The 19066-nt window shown below is 42.0% G+C and overlaps 1 protein-coding gene across 4 annotated transcripts in view; it reads right to left on the bottom strand.

Annotated features, from left to right (window-relative positions):
* CADM2 (cell adhesion molecule 2) overlaps positions 1–13406 on the bottom strand; it is a 1031723-nt gene extending 1018317 nt beyond the window's left edge. The window contains exon 1 of one of the 4 annotated variants that reach the window (XM_037906100.2): positions 12918–13406. In XM_037906100.2, coding sequence (XP_037762028.1) covers positions 12918–12978 — 61 coding nt within the window. In that variant the 5' untranslated portion in view covers positions 12979–13406. The remainder of the gene's footprint in view (positions 1–12917) is intronic. The other 3 variants (XM_037906084.2, XM_043538395.1, XM_037906093.2) reach the window with 3 other exon arrangements.
* Positions 13407–19066: the final 5660 nt, after the last annotated feature.

The following is a 19066-nucleotide window of genomic DNA, read 5'->3' as shown; positions in this document are numbered from 1 at the left end:
TTAACACTCAGATGCCCAACTCCCAATGGGGTCCAAACCACAAATAAACCTGTTTTACATTGTATAAAGCTTATAAATTGTTTGCCCTCTATAACTCTGATAGAGAGGTATACACAGCTATTTGCTCCCCCAGGTATTAATACATACTCTGGGTTAATTAATAGGTAAAAAGTGATTTTATTAAATACAGAAAGTAGGATTTAAGTGGTTCCAAGTAATAGCAGACAGAACAAAATGAATTACCAAGCAAAAAACAAAAACACACAAGTCTATGCCTAATACAGTTTAAAAAAAAACCTGAATACAGATAAAACCTCACCCTCAGAGGTGGTTCCAGTAAGCTTCCTTTTACAAACTAGTCTCCTTCTAGCCGGGGTCCAGCAATCACTCACCCCCCACTCCCATCCGGTTACTGTCCTTTGCTCCAGTTTCTTTCAGATATCCTTAGGGGGTGGAGAGGCTCTCTCTTGAGCCAGATGAAGACAAAATGGAGGGGTCTGCAAAGTCCAGCTCCAAGATGGAGTTTTGGAGTCACATGGGCAAGTCACATGTCCACGCATGACTCAGTTTTTACAGGCAGCAGAATATTGTTCACATGCTACCTTGAAAGTCCTCAGGTAGACTTACGTGAATTGGTGCTTTCCAAGATCCATTGTCTGTTAAGTGTTTCTTGATTGGGCACTTAACTTGCACATTCCTCTCTAAAGAAGCTGACCAAATGCCTTACTAAGACCTACTTAAAATCAAACAAGTATACAGCCAATATTCATAACTTCAAGTACAAAAATGATACATTCATACAAATAGGAGGAAAGTACTCAGTAGATCATAAACTTTACAGAGATATGTTACATTGCATGTGTAGTATAAAACATTCTGGTTATGTCATATATACATTCATAAGTATATTCCATAAAGCATTATGGGGTGCAACATCACAGGGGTGATAGATTACTCTATTAGCACCCCATAGCCTATTTTTCAAGGGTAACCACTGGATCTCATGATGCCAGGGGCTATGCTGAGCACCCAATTTTATTTGGAGTTACTGGAGTTTGTTGAAGTGCTTAACCAGCTTTTGACAGCAGTAACCTCTTCTGCAGATGCAGAGAGAATCTTCTCTTCAGTTTATTCAACTAGTTCTGTTCAAATGACTAGTTCATTCAAAGCTGAGACACTAAATAGGAGTCTAAGAGCAGGAAGACTTATTTTCCTCTTCCAAGCTACAAATAAAAATTAGGTGTGAGAAGATAACATCTACTGCTTCTGAACTCTATAGAACATAAATTTCAGTCACTATGAGTTCAATTCACTATCTGGAGTGAATGCTTCCTTTCATATGCAAAGCATGTTTTGATAACTTTGGAAAAAAGTTGTTTCTAGCACACTAAAAATAAAATTAAAATAAGATAGAAATTCAAGTAAATGCAGAGCTTGGCACACATCATGAATCAAAAGTTAAATAAATGTATTACTCACCATTTTCTATTATAATAAAAATGTAAAAATTAAGAATCTGAATAAATGTAAATTAAGCTACATAATTGCTTAAATAGTGAATAGCTAGTCATGGTGCATCATACATGTTAGCGTAAGCAGCACCAAGTTGTGTAAAGGCTATATTTATTTGCCAAACAAGTTTTTAAAATGGCTACTAACCACTGAGAATTTTAGGAAAATTTTAGATAATGTACAAATAAAAATGAAAAATGATCATTTAAACTGAGGTTTCCTGATTTAAATAATTACATCAGTGATTTGAGTCACTGATTTAAATCTAACCACCTATACCAGTGTGAAGAGATGTCACATAACATAGAAAATCTTGATGTTGACACCTCTTGGGCAGCTGTTGGCCTACAATTTGTACAAGTTACTTTAAATTTGAAAAATGGTAAAAATATTGCGTATTGTGCTAGTTCTCATTTCTGACTTGACAAATTAAGATTTAAGTCAGATGTCCGATTCCAGGCTTTGATTTTAGTAGTTAAAAGAATAAAGTGAGTGTGAAGCCTGCAAAGTTATGGGGGGTGGGAGGGGGGGGGAAGAAAGGTCCCACTTATACTTAATGGAAGTGGGGAGGGAAGGTATCAAATCAGACCCCTTCTTGTTATTTTAAATCAACCAAAATAGGTTGCCTGCAAGCAGTTCTCCACATTCTTACGTAAGTTGTAAAAATCCATTTTTCCCCATATTATACATGTTCAAGATTCCACCTGGATGCTACTTTGTTTGGACTGAGGGTGAGAGCAACTCCATTTCGATCCTGTAGGTATTCTTTAGTTGGAGAGTTGAGATGAAGTGTGCTCAGCCATTCACAGGAATGGAGGTCACTGCCTGTTCAGCATTGTTCCCAGCCCCTGCTGGCCCATACAATACTGGGAAGCACCTGCCACCAGGCCAGCATATTTGTTATATTATTATTAGAGAGGTCAATTAATTGCAGTTAATTCACGCAATTAATTTTTGAGTTAATCGTGGTTTTAATCTACAGAATACCAATTGAAATGTATTAAATATTTGGGATGTTTTCTACATCAAATATATTGATTTCAATTACAAAACCGAATACAAAGCATAGACTGCTGTTTATATTATTTTTGATTACAAATATTTGCACTGCAAAAAAAGAAATAGTATTTGTTCAGTTCACCTCATACAAGTACTATAGTGCAAACTCTTTATCATGAAAATGCAACTGACAAATGTAAAATTTTTTGTTGCATAATTGACTCAAACAAATCAATGCAAAACTTTAGAGCCTACAAGTCCACTCAGTCCTATTTCTTGTTCAGGCAATCACTCAGACAAACAAGTTTGTTTACATTTGCAGGAGTTAAGGCTGCATGCTTCTTGTTCACAATGCCAACTAAAAGTGAAAACAGGCGTTCACATGGCACGGCTGCAGCCAACACTGCAAGATATTTACGTGCCAGATGCGCTAAAGATTCGTATGTCCCTCCATCCTTCATCCACCATTCCAGAGGACATGCTTTTGTGCTGATGATGCACACTTAAAAAATGCATTAGTTATATGTGACCAAACTGCTTGGTGAAGAATTGTATATCTGTCTTTGTTTTACCCATATTCTTCAATATATTTCATGTTATAGTAGTCTCAGAGGACTCAGCACATGTTCATTTTAAGAACACTTTCACTGCAGATTTGGCAAAACGCAAAGCCGGTATTAATGTGAGATTTCTAAAGATAGCTACAGCACTCAACCCAAGGTTTAAGAATCCGAAGTACCTTCCAAAATCTGAGAGGGATGAGGTGTGGAACATGCTCTCAGAAGTCTTAAAAGAGCAACACTCCGATACGGAAACTACAGAACCTGAACCACCAAAAAAGAAAATCAATCTTCTGCTGGTGGCATCTACTCAGATGACGAAAATGAATGTGTGTCAGTCTGCACTGCTTTGGATAGTTATCGAGCAGAACCATGTCATCAGCATGGATGCATGTCCTCTGGAATGGTGGATGAAGCAGAGGGACGTATGAATCTTTAGAACATCTGGCATGTAAATATCTTGCAGCGCTGGCTGCAACAGTGCCATGCGAATGCCTGTTCTCACTTTTAGGTGACATTGTGAACAAGTAGCAGGCAGCACCAAACTTGTTTGTCTGAGCAACGGGCTGAATAAGAAATAGGACTGAGTGGACTTGTAGGCTGTAAAGTTTTGCATTGATTTGTTTGAATGCAGTTATGTACCAAAAAAAAAAATCTACATTTGTCAGTTGCATTTTCATGATAAAGAGATTACACTACAGTACTTGTATGAGGTGAACTGAACAAATACTATTTCTTTTTTTACAGTGCAAATATTTGTAATCAAAAATATAAAGTGAGCGCTCTACACTTTATATTCGGTGTTGTAACTGAAATCCATATATTTGAAAATGTAGAAAACATCCAAAAATATTTCAAATGTTATTCTATTATTTTATTGCATGATTAATCACAATTATTTTTAATCGCTTGACAGCCCTAATTGTTAGATGCGCCTACATTTTATCTGTGTGTTCAACAAGATGTTTTTAAAGCTTTGAAAGGGGAACTGGAATGCTATGCTTACTCTAGTACACTTTCAGTTCCATTTTTAGTCAATTACTGTAGTAACATCTGAATGTTGAACATTCCCCGATCATCCTAAAGACAGAATTTCTTTAATTTCTAGTTGTAATGATTTTAGATGCTAATGAAAGACCCGAGCTGAGGGAAGTACCACTGTAAATTATAGTCTTTTTATGGCCTTTGTTGCAGATTTAGAGATCGTGTTTAATCCTTGATTAGTAAACTGTTCACAGTGAATCTCTCTAGTCAGTGCCTTTAAAGCTTCTCAATTTGCTAACAGATGCAGTACTGCATTTATCTCTTTATATTTTGACCAGAACGTAAGCTTTTCAGCACAGCTGACCTTATGAAGAGATGTTTTAAGACAGTGGTAGACAATTGAACAGTATATTTACTTCTTTAGAAGGTAAAAAAGCCAGTGATTTCTTTTCCTCCTCTCCTAACGGATGCATTTTTGGAAGTGTATCATATAGATGCACCAAGCAGCAGGGAAGCCATGCAGCTACGTATCTGACTCCTGCAACTAAAAACTCATCTTTTTTATAAAATGTATATAAAAAATAAAAACAGGCTACCATAGATTACAATCTACACATTCTGGACAGGAAGGTAACAGCAAGCAAATTTATAACATACCCTCCACATTAGCATTAGCCAAAAGTAAGATAAAATCATGGGGAGGAGGGGGAGACACTAGAAATAGTGGGTAGTTGCAAAGGTTTCTGAATAACCTAGCAGTTTTAACTACTACAAAGGTCCAACTTAAATTGATGCTTTTGAATATCCCCTTGTTAGTAATCTTTTGTTGATTGCAGTTTCTCTTGGTTTTTTTTAATATTCATCTGTCCTACTTCTGAAGGTTTATTACACATCAGTGTTCAACTGATAATCCAAATGGTCAAGCAATTACAAAACTGAACTGTCAAACCTACGTAGCTGGAGTTGCTCTGGAATAAAGAAGACATCGCTCATAAATCCTACATAATTCTGAAAACTAATGGCTTCTGCTTCAACTAGGTGTTTTTCCCCCCTGGTTAGGGTCTAATCAGAGCAGCCTCCTACTATTTAGCATGGTAGGAATGAAAGCAGGTCAAGTTACAGATAATCCAGCACATGTAGGTCAGTGTGGTATTTTCCATTTGTTCAGATATTTATCCCGAAGTGTCTACTGTAACTGCTACTGTGACATGATTTGGCCTTACATTTTCCTCAGAGCTGTCAATCAGCCAAATTTTTTGGAGCTGTCTGGGTAGAGCTTTGCTAATCAGAAGTAGAGTTAAGGCTTGCCAGCACAGCTGGACCAAAGAACTGTCTGTGCTGGTTTGTTGCTTGACACTTCTGCAAAGTGAAGAAAGATGGAAATGCAAAGTGCAATGCATTATGAGCCTACACTGATATCCATAATAAGGATTATTTTATGTGGACATTGATCAGTTGTTTTGTATAGAGAGCTTTCATTTTAATTAAGATTAGCAAAAAAGATTACTATATCAATAAAAATTAATACAAACATTTATTCAATATGCAACATATTTAGCTTAAGCTTCACATATAAACCTGGATATTTACACTTCATCACAGGAATCTGGCCTATTTTTCCTTGGCCTTCTTTCTCCCTACCTCCCCCAAGAGGGGAACACCCGACATAAGCCACTGAACTGCTTATCATTAGGCTCAGAAGGATTGTATTTTTATCCTTAAATGTTGATAATCAATTACACCATACACACAAAATGATCAAGCATTTTTGCTGTTAATAGAAAATTCAGATAGGCTAAGAAAAATGCTGCTTGAGAACTCAAAATAAACAGTGAATAGCCTTAAATTGATATGTGATGTTGACAATTGTTATAGAGCTTTGTTGAATCTCAACATTTGTCATTAAATAAATTGTCTGCCCCCTCCAATATTTCCTGCAACTAAAGTCAAATGGACAACAAATAACCCTTAAATACTTGATAATTCTGATGGGTCATATCAATTACAGTCTGCAAAGCCCAGTTACAGTGAATATAAATGCACAAGAGCAAAGGGAATTTTTATTTGTACTAGTCTTTCAAGGATGTAGCAAGGACCATTAACCAGCATAAGGAAATATACATTATGTTTCAGAGCCTATTCATAAAGTATGAATTACAGTGGCAGGGTATCAAGAATTAAGTAAAACAAGCTCAACTACAGTAAACAAGATTAAGACACTGCTGTACATAGTTACAAGTTTTGCTTATGGTACTTTTCATGTCTGAAACCACTTTACAAATTCACACTGGTATACAAACTTTGCATAGCGACCATTTCTTCACACTGAAGCACAGCCACCACTGGAAAGAAACCCAAGAACAGCTTAGCACTCCACAGTAGTTTAGGGCAAGTGGGGAAAAATTACATCTAAAACTCAGCCTTAAGGAATAGAAAAATTCTCTCTCATGGTGAAGTAATGTAGTTATATTAGCAGTGATGTGCTTCTTTTTAGAGTGTGAAAGCCATGACTGCTTCGTAGCTTTCTGATTACTGATTCTTAAACCAGCAAGGGTTTGAGATCATATGAAAGCAATATATTCAATACCTGGCAAGAGAAAAGGCAGAACACCTCTTCAGTCAGATGCAGAACACATCTTTGGATCAGGAACACGTGCAGTATTCTGAAGTCCCCTGTCCCAAAATAGGAAGGATGGCATGAGATTTTGGGGTGGGGGAGTTGTGGGAGGAGGAAGGGAATATGCATTTCCTTCCCCAATATAAACAGCAGAAAAAGAACAAGGAGGTTTCAGAGCTAGGTTATATCAGAGAGGTTCACCGCAGTTTAACATACAGTCATTACAGCCTACTGTAAGCAGAAGTTTCTTGTTAGTTCTGGATCTTGGATTCTCTATCTTATTTAAGAAGATCTACAGATTAGATTTTAAACACTGGAGATAGTAGGAACTGCAAGAGATAATGTAACTGATTTCCTGAACAGGCTAGGCTTATATTTCTTGTCATCTTCATTACTGCTTTGTTTATTACTAGACTTCGTACTCTCCCCGCACCCGTGCATATTTCCCCAAATAAATCAATTCCTATTAGAGCACCTCGTCTCAGTACTGCCCTACTCTAAGGACTTGTCTAAAATTACCATGGATCAATGCTTCGGTGATCAATCCACCTGGGGTCCATTTAGCAGGTCTAGTGAAGACCTGCTAAAATCGACAGCTTACCGCTCTCCCATTGACTTTGGTACTCCACCGGAATGAGAAGCAGAAGTAAGTTGATGGGAGAAACCTGGCACGGTGTAGACACTGCAATAAATTGACCTAAGCTACATCGACTCCTGCTTAACTTAGGTTGACTTAACCCTGTCGTCGAGGCTACTGCAGATTAAAATGAAGACTACCTATGTTCAAACTATATAGATAAATCTATTTGTTAAAAATAGACTAAGAAAGATTAAAGTAGACAAAAGGATATCCTCAAGAACCCTTGCATGGCTATTCCACGGTTTTAAAATGCATAGTTTATAAATTCCATGTCCCTATAGAACATTTCGTTGTGTACTTTTAGGTGTACAGTAAAACCCTCTCAAGGACAAGGAATGTGTACACTGAAGTCCTGCAAGTTTACATAGTTTATTCATTAAAAATGAAATGTTAAGTGTTACATGGCACTGTATGTTACACACTATATGTTACACATCTCCAGCCTGCCCTGGATTTTTTTAATTATGCCTGTAAGACAGGTTGGTGGTACTCTACTCCAGCTGTCTCAGGCTCTTTAGTAATTCTAAGTGGTATCTTAAAACCAGAATTTAGTCTCATTTCAATGGAGACTAAGAATTGTTCTGAAATGCAAACCATTACGAAATCAGATTTTTAAGATTTGTATTAGAACTCTTAGGCAGAAAGTTACTGCCAGTTACTTCTATAGTCTCAAAGAGGGCCTACGCTTTTCTGTTAGAAGGTAGGCCACCACATCCTTAGTTATACAGCTATTCTATTAGCCATCAACTGAAATTGCTCAGAATGTTTCCAGCAACTGTGCATAAAAGTGTCACGTTTCTGCATTTCAAATGCAGAAACATTTAGAGAAACTCAGAACATATTGAATTTACCTTTAATATAACTACATATCTCTTGAATGGTGCAACTACTGAAGTAAAGGCTGTTGCCTATCCCTTTGCCAGCAATGAATTTAATCCAATATCAGGTAAGGATTGCAACGTAAATATTATAATGGAAATAAAAAGCAAACGCTGAAATGGAGACAAACAGACTTAAGTTCTCCATCCTGTGCATGCCAAAAAACCCTCAACTCCCCTCTGCCCCCCCCCCAAAAAAAAAACAAACCAGTTGATGTACTTCAGTTAAAGAACTTTTAGCTTGTTACAATGTATAGCCAGTGTCTCTTGATCGAGGCTTCCTGCACTGTGAGGACACTTGCTTTATGATACGCTGAAAGAGAGGGTCCACTACTTAATGTAGTGTTAGAGAGGAAAGTAGCAATTGTGTATCATTATACAAGGTTAAAGTGACATTTAGACCACATCTCATGAAGTTAACCAAAGAGTATTTCACATATACGTGTGACACATCAGTGTGTAGTGCTGAAGAGCCAATGAAACCTTGGTTAAACTAGTCAAATTCATAAACAAGCTCTACATCATGTTTATCGACTTAATTCATTGTCAGCTCATGTGTGAAGTATTTATCTTCAAAAACAAACAAAAACCCACAATCTGTTACCTTGTTTCTCTGTGCATCAAAACAGACTTTGTAACAGTTTCTGCAAGTCAAACAATCCAATTTGTGCTGAACCAATATGCTTGTGCTTAGACACCCATTTATGAGCTCATTTGTGTGATCAATAGTAGTAGCAAGGAAATAGGTAAGTGTTCCTTACATCATATTTAAATACTATAGATTTGCCTAATTCTATAGTAATAGAAAATTTAACTTAGCTGAATGAGCAATATGCATAATATACAGATATAGAATAGTGACTTCGCATCAAAAAAACTTCAAATAAATTAAAAAAAAAAAAAAAAAAAACTTACCTACCCAATTAAATATGAACTATTGTAGCATAACTATTTCCACAACATCATGTTATGTCAGTCAATATAGGAATTGATATGTTTATCTTTTTTATAAACAGATCTGGGGTCATGATAAAGATGTTCTTAACAGCAAGCTGCTTTCTATCAGCTTCAATAATAAGATATCAATTATCACTACTTCAGACAAAAAAGCTTGTTAGTAGTCTATCCACTGTCATTTAAGTTACAGCAATTCAATATTATTTTCAAGTGTCTATAGAAACTTCCCTGAAAACATTTGCCTAGTGTTAGCACTGATGTATTGAAAGTACTTTTCAGTATCACATACAATGCTATGCAGTGTTTTCTCAGAAGCCGAGCACATTAAGGCATTAGATGCCATTTGCATTATCACACAGCAGGGGGCTATAGTAGCTACATTCTGGGATAATCCTAACCCAAATTTTTATACAAATAATACAGTAAAATCCACCTTTAGTATTATAGCTTCACACATGAAGTAAGTGTTTACAATATACTGTTTGCTTTTCAAGTAAAATCAATTAGGGTGCATCATTTGAACTCCCAAGGTGTTTTAAATGCACACTGAAAACTTTTTACATTTGGGGAATAATATTACTAAACTGGAAAAATTAAATTAGTGGAAAAATTAAAGCAAAAAGATAGGTGAATGTGACAAGTATTGTGAACAATTTGAACTGAGGCACAGTGCAATTACTACAGAACCACTATGACTGCTTAAATTTTTAGGATTTCTAGACTATAGAAGCTACTGTTTCTGCATCAGCCACTAGAGAGGGCAGAACAGACTAACAAAGTTTCTCATCTCTGAGCTCATCTGACAAACTGCTTCTAACCTCCACATGTTATTACTCCCTCTCCCACCACCATTTCTACCCTCCCACAGCAAGCAGTTATTAGGGGACTTTCAGAAAAGAGCAAACAAAAAAAGTAATGGAGTGCTTGCTATTAATGTTATTCCATGCACTAGCTGAAAAACCATTATATGTTCTCATCTTCCTGTTTCCAGTAATTCATCAGTGCCCAGGACCACTTTTGAAAGTGAGACTCCTGACTGGCTTTTTGGGCAATGCCTCACTCCCATATAGGACTCATCAGCTTGACTGCCTGGCACTGTCTTTAACCTTAGTTTTCATTGACACGAAGTCCTCACAACCAGAAGTCAGAAATGTTTCAAATCTACAGAACAAAGTTTTTATTCATCTAATGAACTAGCGGAAACTGATATCCTAAGGACCAAGAGGAGGAAACTTTAACAAATCCATTGAATTGCTTAACCCGGCTTTGGGGAACAAGGCAAGCCAACAGGAAAAAGCTACTTTTACATACAACTATGAAACTGCCAACAATAAATAAGTATGTCTAACTTAACTGTGCCTGCTAGCTGTGCCAAAATAAATGGGAAAACTGAGCAAACAGAATTTATAAAGTACCAACATCAGGTGGACTAAAGCAACTTAATGTTCAGTGAAACTCAGCCACCACTGTACAGAACAGACTTTTACTAGCAAAAATTCAATCATTTCCTCCTCTAATCTTACCCACAAGCAGCAAAGGATAGTGTAAATTACTCAAGTCTCAGACATATCTCAGAAATATAGTTTTCATTCCTAAGCATTTTAAGATGCATTTAGGAAAAACGCCTTTTGAAGCAGCACTCATCAAGAGTTAGGTAGATGAATACTTGAATAAAAACTGACACCCCCCTCTCCAAATATATCTTAACTGTGAGGTTAAAAACATGGAGACATTTTATAAATGTGGGAGAGAGCCAGATAGCAGTAAGAAGGGAACCCTTCCCTCTCCCACAAGGGCAGGCCTGATTTGATTGCTTTCAGTCAGGTAAAATTGGATTACACCTTTCTTCTTGCATTGTTTTTTGTTTAACCCAAAAGCTCCTTGCAATGGTGCATTTTCCCTAGCACACTCCCAAAACTGTTGTGAAAGCCACCACTTTTTTAAAATCACTGTTTGCTTTTACAAACGTGATGCACCAAATGCATCCGATTGCATCTTAAGAAAAAGATCAAATCCTCCTCTGGCAGCAGCAAAACCGATTTTATTGGCGAGAGAAAGAGTCAGTCCAGACAGGTTTCCCCCTTCATCCCCGTCCCGTCCCGTCCCCTCCCCCCCGCCCCCACCGCAATGAATTGACAATTCACAGGGCAACAACGTAAAGGCACACAGAGCCTCAACCCCCAGGTGCAGCCCGCCGCACATTCCCCAATAAATCTTGTATTATAGCATCAACACAGAAGCTCCTTGTGCACTGACGTACTGGGCAACTCATACAGATTGGTAAGGAAAATCATCAACAGTATACAACCATCATTTGCAATCGCCAAATGAATTTAATCGCCTCCCCATCAACCGCCACCAAAATGCAACTTCCTCAGAAGGTGAAGTGGGTGCTGCCTGCAGGTTACTGAATGCAGTGGAGATATAGACAGACGTGTCTATTTCAGCCATCCCGCAGATTACCTCTGCTTCTGGTGGGGAGGAACTAGGGGTGGGGGGTTGTAATTTAACCTCCTCAGAGAGACCTTTGCACAGGATGCTCACTAGAAAGATTTGAAAATACAAAACTTTCCATAAAATGCAACAGGGACAAGGGGAAGGAAGAACAAAAAAATCCCACAAGGTCACTTAGTTCATTTGGTTCTTCCCCTCCCTTACCCCATATATAAGAAAGGGATGTTTCTCTCCCCGCAGCCATCCTAAAGAAAAGGTGCAGGCGAAGAAGTTGCTGTATGACGGCTCATTGACCTCATTTAAATCCTGCCAAGGCCGCTGGGGTGCATGTGGCGGGGGGGTAACTTCAGGATTCCTTTACCCACACGCACTAGGGTATCTGGCAACTTCTCGTCCCCAATCAGCTGGAGAGCGGGGGAGGGGTGACCAGACCAAACCCGGACTCCCCCACGCTGCAGCCGGAGAGAAAGAGATCGATCCTCGTTACTCTCCTTCCAGCACCACGGCCACATCCTCCTCCCCACAACAGCAGGAGCCAACTCTCTCCGCCGGTTTCTCCATTCAGTGCCATTTATATTCCTCTTGCCTTCCCCCAAAATAAGACAAGGTCTCGGGAGCTGGGAGGGGTTTCTCTTCCCACCCCTCACTCACTATTCATTTGCACGATAATAGTATCCTGTAGATCTCCCTCCACTGCAGTCACAGAGCGGTTTTACATTTCACTTGGAAGGCTCTTGCTAATGAAGGCGAGACGGGGGAAGGAGGCGAGGGGGAGAAATCCCACCCCAAAGAGCCGAGTCTGGAAAGTAGCTGCAGGATGCGTGGCACAGCTAAACGGGGCTCCTCAAGAGCTACCCTGGTTTCGGAAAGCTGGATTTGCTCCAGATTTTTATTTATGTATATATATTTTTAAATCCGCTCGCCTCCTGCATATGAGCCCAGCACCGACTCGCTCTTCTGCCTCTCGCCCATGCCAATGAGGCGCCGCGAAGAGCCACGCTCCCGCGGCAGGGACGCGGCTGCGGCGGCCCCCTCTCACTTCCAGAGGCACATTTGCCGGGGGGCGAGGGGGTGGCCGAGGCGGGAGGTTACAGGGAGTTGAAGGGCTGGTTGCAAGGGCTGGTGGGGGAGGGGAGGGGAAGGGGGGGGAGGATTAAGGCTCCCGAGGCGCTTCGCATCCCTACAGCGCGGCAGGAGTGAGTGCGGGAGGCCGGGGGCCAGGAGCGGCGAAGGGGACGCAGGGGGAGGCGGGGGGTCCCCCCGGCTGCCCCCACCCCCGCGGCGGGGGGGCCTCGGGACGGAGTTGGGGGCGGTACCTTGTATGAGGAGCCCGCAGAGGCTGTAGAAGCGCAGCAGGGCGCTGGGTCTCAGCCGCATCCTGGGGGGCTTCCCTCGGGCTGGTTGGGCGCCAGGCAGAGATTCCCGCAGCCTCCGCCGCCTCTCTCCGGGCGCTTCTGTCCCCCAGCAGGAGCCTCTGCCGCCGCCGCCGCCCGCCGCCGCCGCAGTGTCTCCCTCTGCCTCGCTGTATCCAGTGGGGTGAGGAGGAGGACCAGGGTCGCGGGGGCGGGTGGTGAGGCGGCTCCCTCCTCCTCTGGCGCTGGGCAGGTCCCCCCCGTGCAGCGGTGCCGGGCACACGTCGTCCCGCCCCCCCCGCTCTGGAGCTGGGCGCGGAGGAGGCTGCCCGCCGCGCTCGCCTGCCTTGGTTCCCGGGAAGCCTGCTCCGCTACCCGCCGCTTCGAGCTCTAGACACAAGGGCAATCTCCGCCCGGCTCCCCCTGCCCAGCCCCGCCCCCTCCCCGGAGCCACGCCCACCACGCCAATCACCACGCCTCTCGCCCAACCCCCTCCAGCCACGCCTCGGCTTTAGCCACGCCCACTCCCTCCCACCTGGTCGCCTAAACCCCACCCGCCTTCAAGCCACACCCTTTCTCTTCCCCGCCTCCCCGAGGCCCGCCCTCAGGATGGGATATGATTGACAGGGTAAGTGTTGCAATCGAAGAGCTGCGAGCCTGATCGTTCAGCCAATGAGTGGCTGACAGAGGTGGTGCGAGACGCCGGTTTAAAAAACCCACGAACGAGCGTTTCAAAGAGTTTTCAGCCGCGAGCAAAACCGTGCCCCACCTCAAAACAACCCCACAGCTCTGAGTGGCAGTCAGCTGGGCCAATCAGAGGTGCAGCTCGCCGTTGTAGTCCAGCCAATGGGAGATACTGAACCGGAAAAGGGGGTGGGCGGGGAAGGCGCTGTCCAGAGCTGGTTCTGAAAGTGGCCGTTGGAGTTGACGGTTTGGCCGCGGGCGGGGGCCCGGCCGGCCGGCGGCGCGGGGAGAAGGAGGGCGGGCAGCGCTGAGTTCTGGGCCGCCGACTGGGAGACTAAACGGCGCTCTCCCGGGGGGGTGGGGGGCAGCAGCGAGGGCGGGCAGGACGAGCCCCAACGGCCACGGAGAAGGAGACCTGCCCCGCGCCTTGCCGGGCCCGTCCGGCCGCTCTCTCAGCCCCTCGCAAGAAGCTCGCGGACCTAGTCACGGTCCAGCCGGCTGCCTCCTCAGGACCCAGAGCCACGGCGGCCCCGCCGCCCCGCGCATCTCCCCTGCCGGAGAGAGGGGAAGGCAGGCGGGAAAGCGCTGGGGAAATCGCAACTCCTGCCCGCCTCAGGACTGTTCAGACCACAGGAGTTGCTTTGGTAACTGTGGATGCTTCCATAGCAAATAGCCATCGAGCTCTCTCCCAGGTAAAACCTCATCTGCATCCAGGGCGGCCTCTTGGGGGAAGCCAGGAACTACAGGGTCCTGGTAACATGGTACCTTCCCTCTTCAAAGTCAGTGCTGTGGCACAAGGAAGCGCCTCGGGGAAACAGATTCTCCACCTGCGACTCATACCCCTGCCCGGCTTCGTGAACGATGGTGCCAAGTGCACCTGAACCTTCCCCTTTGCAGAAGAAGTCTGCAACCGCTACTCAAGGGCACTGTGTTGGGCCAGCGTCTCAGAAGCCATCACTTGAAACAATTGACCTCACCATCTTCCCAGTCCTGACCAAGCTAACTGCTAAGTTCAGAATTCACCTCCAACACCGTACTATGGAGGGCCAATACCCTCGATCCCCTCCCTGTCAGACTTCAGGACAGGGAACAAACAGCATTGACAGAAGCCTCTTGGTCATACAGGAGAGCCATGGGGAAGGAAACAGCTGAAAGTCACTGCCAGACCCAGACACTACACTCCTTGCCCCTAAGGATACATACACCCCACGCCCCCAAGAGATAGGGAGGCAGCTGGGAGCCACCACCAGGGACCGCTAACTCATGTCTCCTCACAGTGATGACCATGAGCCTCCCTCCATGGGGAGAGGAAGCAACATACCTTCCCATATTTTGGGGAAAATATCTTCCCTCAGAGTGATGTTAATGGTTCTGCTACCAGGTCATGGTAGGTGGGAAGAGGAAACTTGGCAAGAGTAGTGAAAGATGTTTTCCTGACTGTGACAGGAAAAGCTAAATGAAAGGCAGCTGGCTGAATTCTACAAGCCTGACATGATGTTTGTGGGGAGAGGGAAGCTCCTTGAAGGACTGGCTCAATGGCGTCTACTCTCAGATCATTAAGGTAATATTCACGTGTTCCATACTATTTCTGGATATCGAACCAGCTAAGAAAACTTCATTCACAGCTGAATGATGTGGAGTTAACAATGATCCTTGCAGGACCTGGAGTCCTGAGGCTGACTAGGTATAAAACTGCCACTCAAAGCAGTTTGTTCCAAACACAGCAGCTGAACTACTCTGCAACAAAACTCATGAAACATACCCCAGTATTGCATTCTCTTTGCATTTCATTGAATAATTGGCCAAGTTACAAGGTTTTGGGCTTACCTTGCCTTGAGTTGCCTGACAGAATGTTTCACTGTCTTACCTCTCAAGTCCTCCACATTTTACAGTACATTCTGCTTCTTAGTCCGTTTAGCATTCCTGTTCCACAGCACAAAGACAAGCAGTGTTCCACAGCAGATTCCCAGCAGAATACCTATTAGCTTTGGGAAAACATGCATTTCTAGGACTCAGGAAGCCACATATTCCAAGCTCATCTCTTCCATAGTTGTTGCTGTTTGTTAACAAATAGTAGCTATGTTCAGGGACAGTTAAGTTTGCAGCAGGACACCTCAAAGCCTTAAAAGCATGGAAATTAAGGGGAAAGATATGCATTCCTTTCTGCTTTCATGTTGCTTACAGCATTATGAGATTTCACTTCTCCATAAGGCTTTCACTTACATTCCCAACAGTAATTACTTGACAATGATCTAATGTGCTTTTATCAATGATATTAAGAGATCAGCACATCACATACCTTTTCATAAGTTGCTCTGTTTTAATACTGCTGAGGTCACTCTTAAGTTACTGCATTGGAGTCTCCATAGGCCACAGAGGTATTTGTTGAGGAAGTCTGTGCCTCAAAATTCAATAGGTTTGCCTTGACATACTTGTTTTCCATTATGGCTAAAAAGAGCTAATTCTTTATAGCTAACCACTACTGTTCTAAGGAAGTAGCAGATGAGATGGAAGAACATAGCCAAAATGCAACTCTCAGAATGAAAAAGAGGTACAAAGAAAAACAATCCAGTAAAAATGTTGCCAAAAGGGGTGATTTTTAAAACTTATTCTTATCAATTCTTCTGTCAACCTACCATGAAAAATGCAAATGGTGCTCAAAGATTAGCTTTTTCTTTTTACCCTTTCAATATGACTTACAAACTGAAGGTTTAAAGCTCCCATTAAAACTGAACTCCCTAATGTAGCCTTAACTATGCTGCGCCCAATATGCATAACCCACTTGTACAATTACCAATTCAGTGAAAGTTTAGCAAAAGTCACTAAGAAAACACATATCAGGAAAAATTAGAAGAAGCCTAACCAGCCACCCCCTTCGTCAATAATATTCATGTATCAACAAATCAGGACCCAAAGTTAGATACAAAGCAAAATCAGTTCCTGAGAAGCCAGATAACTCTCTTCCTCTTTGCCTATTTCTAGACCTTCCCTGTGGATGGGGGCTTACAAATAGTTTTTAATTCTAATCAAAGGGGAAAAAACAATAAGATGCCTCAGGTAGACTTAGGAAGGTCATCTACTTACTGAGTACTTGAACAAAATGTAGTCTGAGTTTCTCTACCCCTCAAGGATAGACTCCATTTTTCTTTCTTCCAGAAAAATGTCATTTCTTAGACCCTTAGGATCCAGTTACTTACTAACTTAGCAGATAAATCCTTTCCCTTCCAAAGCAACCAGCCCTGTGCTATCTGCTGCCTCTTTTTTATTTCCTGTTTGCCTCTTTGATATTCTTTCCATCTGGAGTATTTCTCTCAGGTGTTATGGGGTGAAGCAGCCTGCAGCCCATGTAGGGCTGTGTGTCAGAGTCAGATCGTTAACTCCTTCCTCCCCTGCCACAGTGTGTGGTTTGTACATTCTACCATACAGTCTCTCCCCTTTACAACAAGGCTCTGGGCATGTCTGATGAATACTATATCCCACCTCTTCCAGGAGAAGAAATCTGCACTGCAGTGAGCCAGTCCAACTCTATGCTATATCTGGAAAGAATAGTACTGAAGGGGAAAATACCACTTTAGAAGGATGCTGGTCTCTTTGATAACATTAACCCCTGAAGAGGGGCATGGTCAGTGATCAAGGGTTGAAAACATCATAGAAAAGACTGCCACTAATTGGAAGCTCTGAGCCTTTTCAGAGAGGAGGAGTGTTTTCCCTAGTGGCACTACTTCTGCTGTCAGGGAGCTAGATGCTTGAGGATTCAACTGTGGGTTGGCTAAACATATCTTTCATTATCTTCAAAGACTTTGAAATAGTCACAGTAGATTTTCGATTTCTTTCTTTTTCCATGGTTGTTTAACCTCATAAATTATTGTCCAGTTTTTCTCATGACCACAAAGGTTTCCTGCCACTTACCCTCTATAGATTTGACTCTGTGGGAGCTTTATGTGAAAAAGGACAGGATAATTGGGAATTTAGAATTCTAGCAGAAAAAAGAAGTAGATACATTTAAATTCTCATTTACAATCTTTTGTTTTCTTTGAATCATTGAATTCTACCTTCTTTCATGGTTTCAATGAAGAGTGAGGTACCTCTGTAGAAACCAACATTTGGGTTTTAATCTGTTTTATCTTTTCAGTAATAGTTACCTGAATTATAAGAGTTTTTCTAGGTGTGAACAGCCCTAAGAAAATGATTAAATTATTTATTCTCAACTTTGTCATAATCCTATAGTAACAAAGAAATTCAAATAATCCTGTGTTAAGAATAGAACACCTTTAAAATTCAAGGTTAAATGTTTATGTAAGATTGAGTTATAGCACAGAGCTATATAAGGACTATTTAATATAAAGTCATATTTTATGACCATTTTAGAATAGGCAACAATTAAAACCCAGTCATTTGATGTCCTTTGCTGCTCTTTCTAGTCTTTATCTTTATTCCTGTAATACAGTGCACAAACAATACAGAATTTATCAAATATATAGTATTTTATACAATGAAAGAATAATTGTTTCTATTTATACTTATAACTCTATTTGTATTTTTAGAAATCAGAGCATTTTTTTAAGTCTTAGGAAGCTCGAATTGTATGATAGCAGTGGTCCTCTTCTCTAAGGGGTGAAGTTTAGCTTTTCATCCCATTCTATCCCATTCCAAGGTTGAAGAAGGCCTGTTTGGCAGCAGAAGTGGTGTGGTTTTGCTACATGTGGTGAAAGAGGTACAGGATATGCAGAATTTATGCCGGGAGTCAATTTCTATTGCCTGTTGAGGAACACATCTCCACAAACGCTCTCTACATTGCATTACATAGCATAGTTTCATGGGAAGATGTGGAACAGGTTAGCGGACAGGGAAAAGATTATATGGATCCATTAGCCAAAATATCCCCAGGAGGTGCAAAAAAAAAGTGAAATACTTGTGATAGAGCTAAGATCAGGGGTTCCCAAACTTGGTTTGCGGCTTGTTGGCGGCCCGCAAGACGCTTTGTTTACCAGAGTGTCCGCAGGTACGGCCACTCACAGCTCCCAGTGGCCGGGAATGGCAAACTGCGGCCACTGGGAGCTGCGAGCGGCCGTACCTGTGGACGCTCAGGTAAACAAAGCGACTTGTGGCCCGCCAGGGGCTTATCCTGAACAAGCCGCGAACCAAGTTTGGGAACCCCTGATTTAAAGAAACCATTGCTTACCTTTTTAACTAATATTATTATTATTATTTTAGGCTTTTTAGCCAAGATTTTCAAAAACATCAGTCTTTAGGTACCCAACTTGGGACACTTTAATAGGTCTGATTTTCAGAAAGTGCTGATTATCCACCCTCTGAAAATCAGGCTGCTTTCAGATACCTTGTGTCTGCCATCCAAAAATCGAGGCACCCAGGATCACTAATCACTTCTGAAAATGTTTCTATTCACAATAATTATATTCTCTGCCATG

The sequence above is a fragment of the Chelonia mydas genome, chromosome 1 (assembly GCF_015237465.2).
Source record: "Chelonia mydas isolate rCheMyd1 chromosome 1, rCheMyd1.pri.v2, whole genome shotgun sequence".
Lineage (NCBI taxonomy): Eukaryota > Metazoa > Chordata > Testudines > Cheloniidae > Chelonia > Chelonia mydas.
Note: the sequence above shows the minus strand (reverse complement) of the source record. Positions and strands in the feature narration are given on the sequence as shown.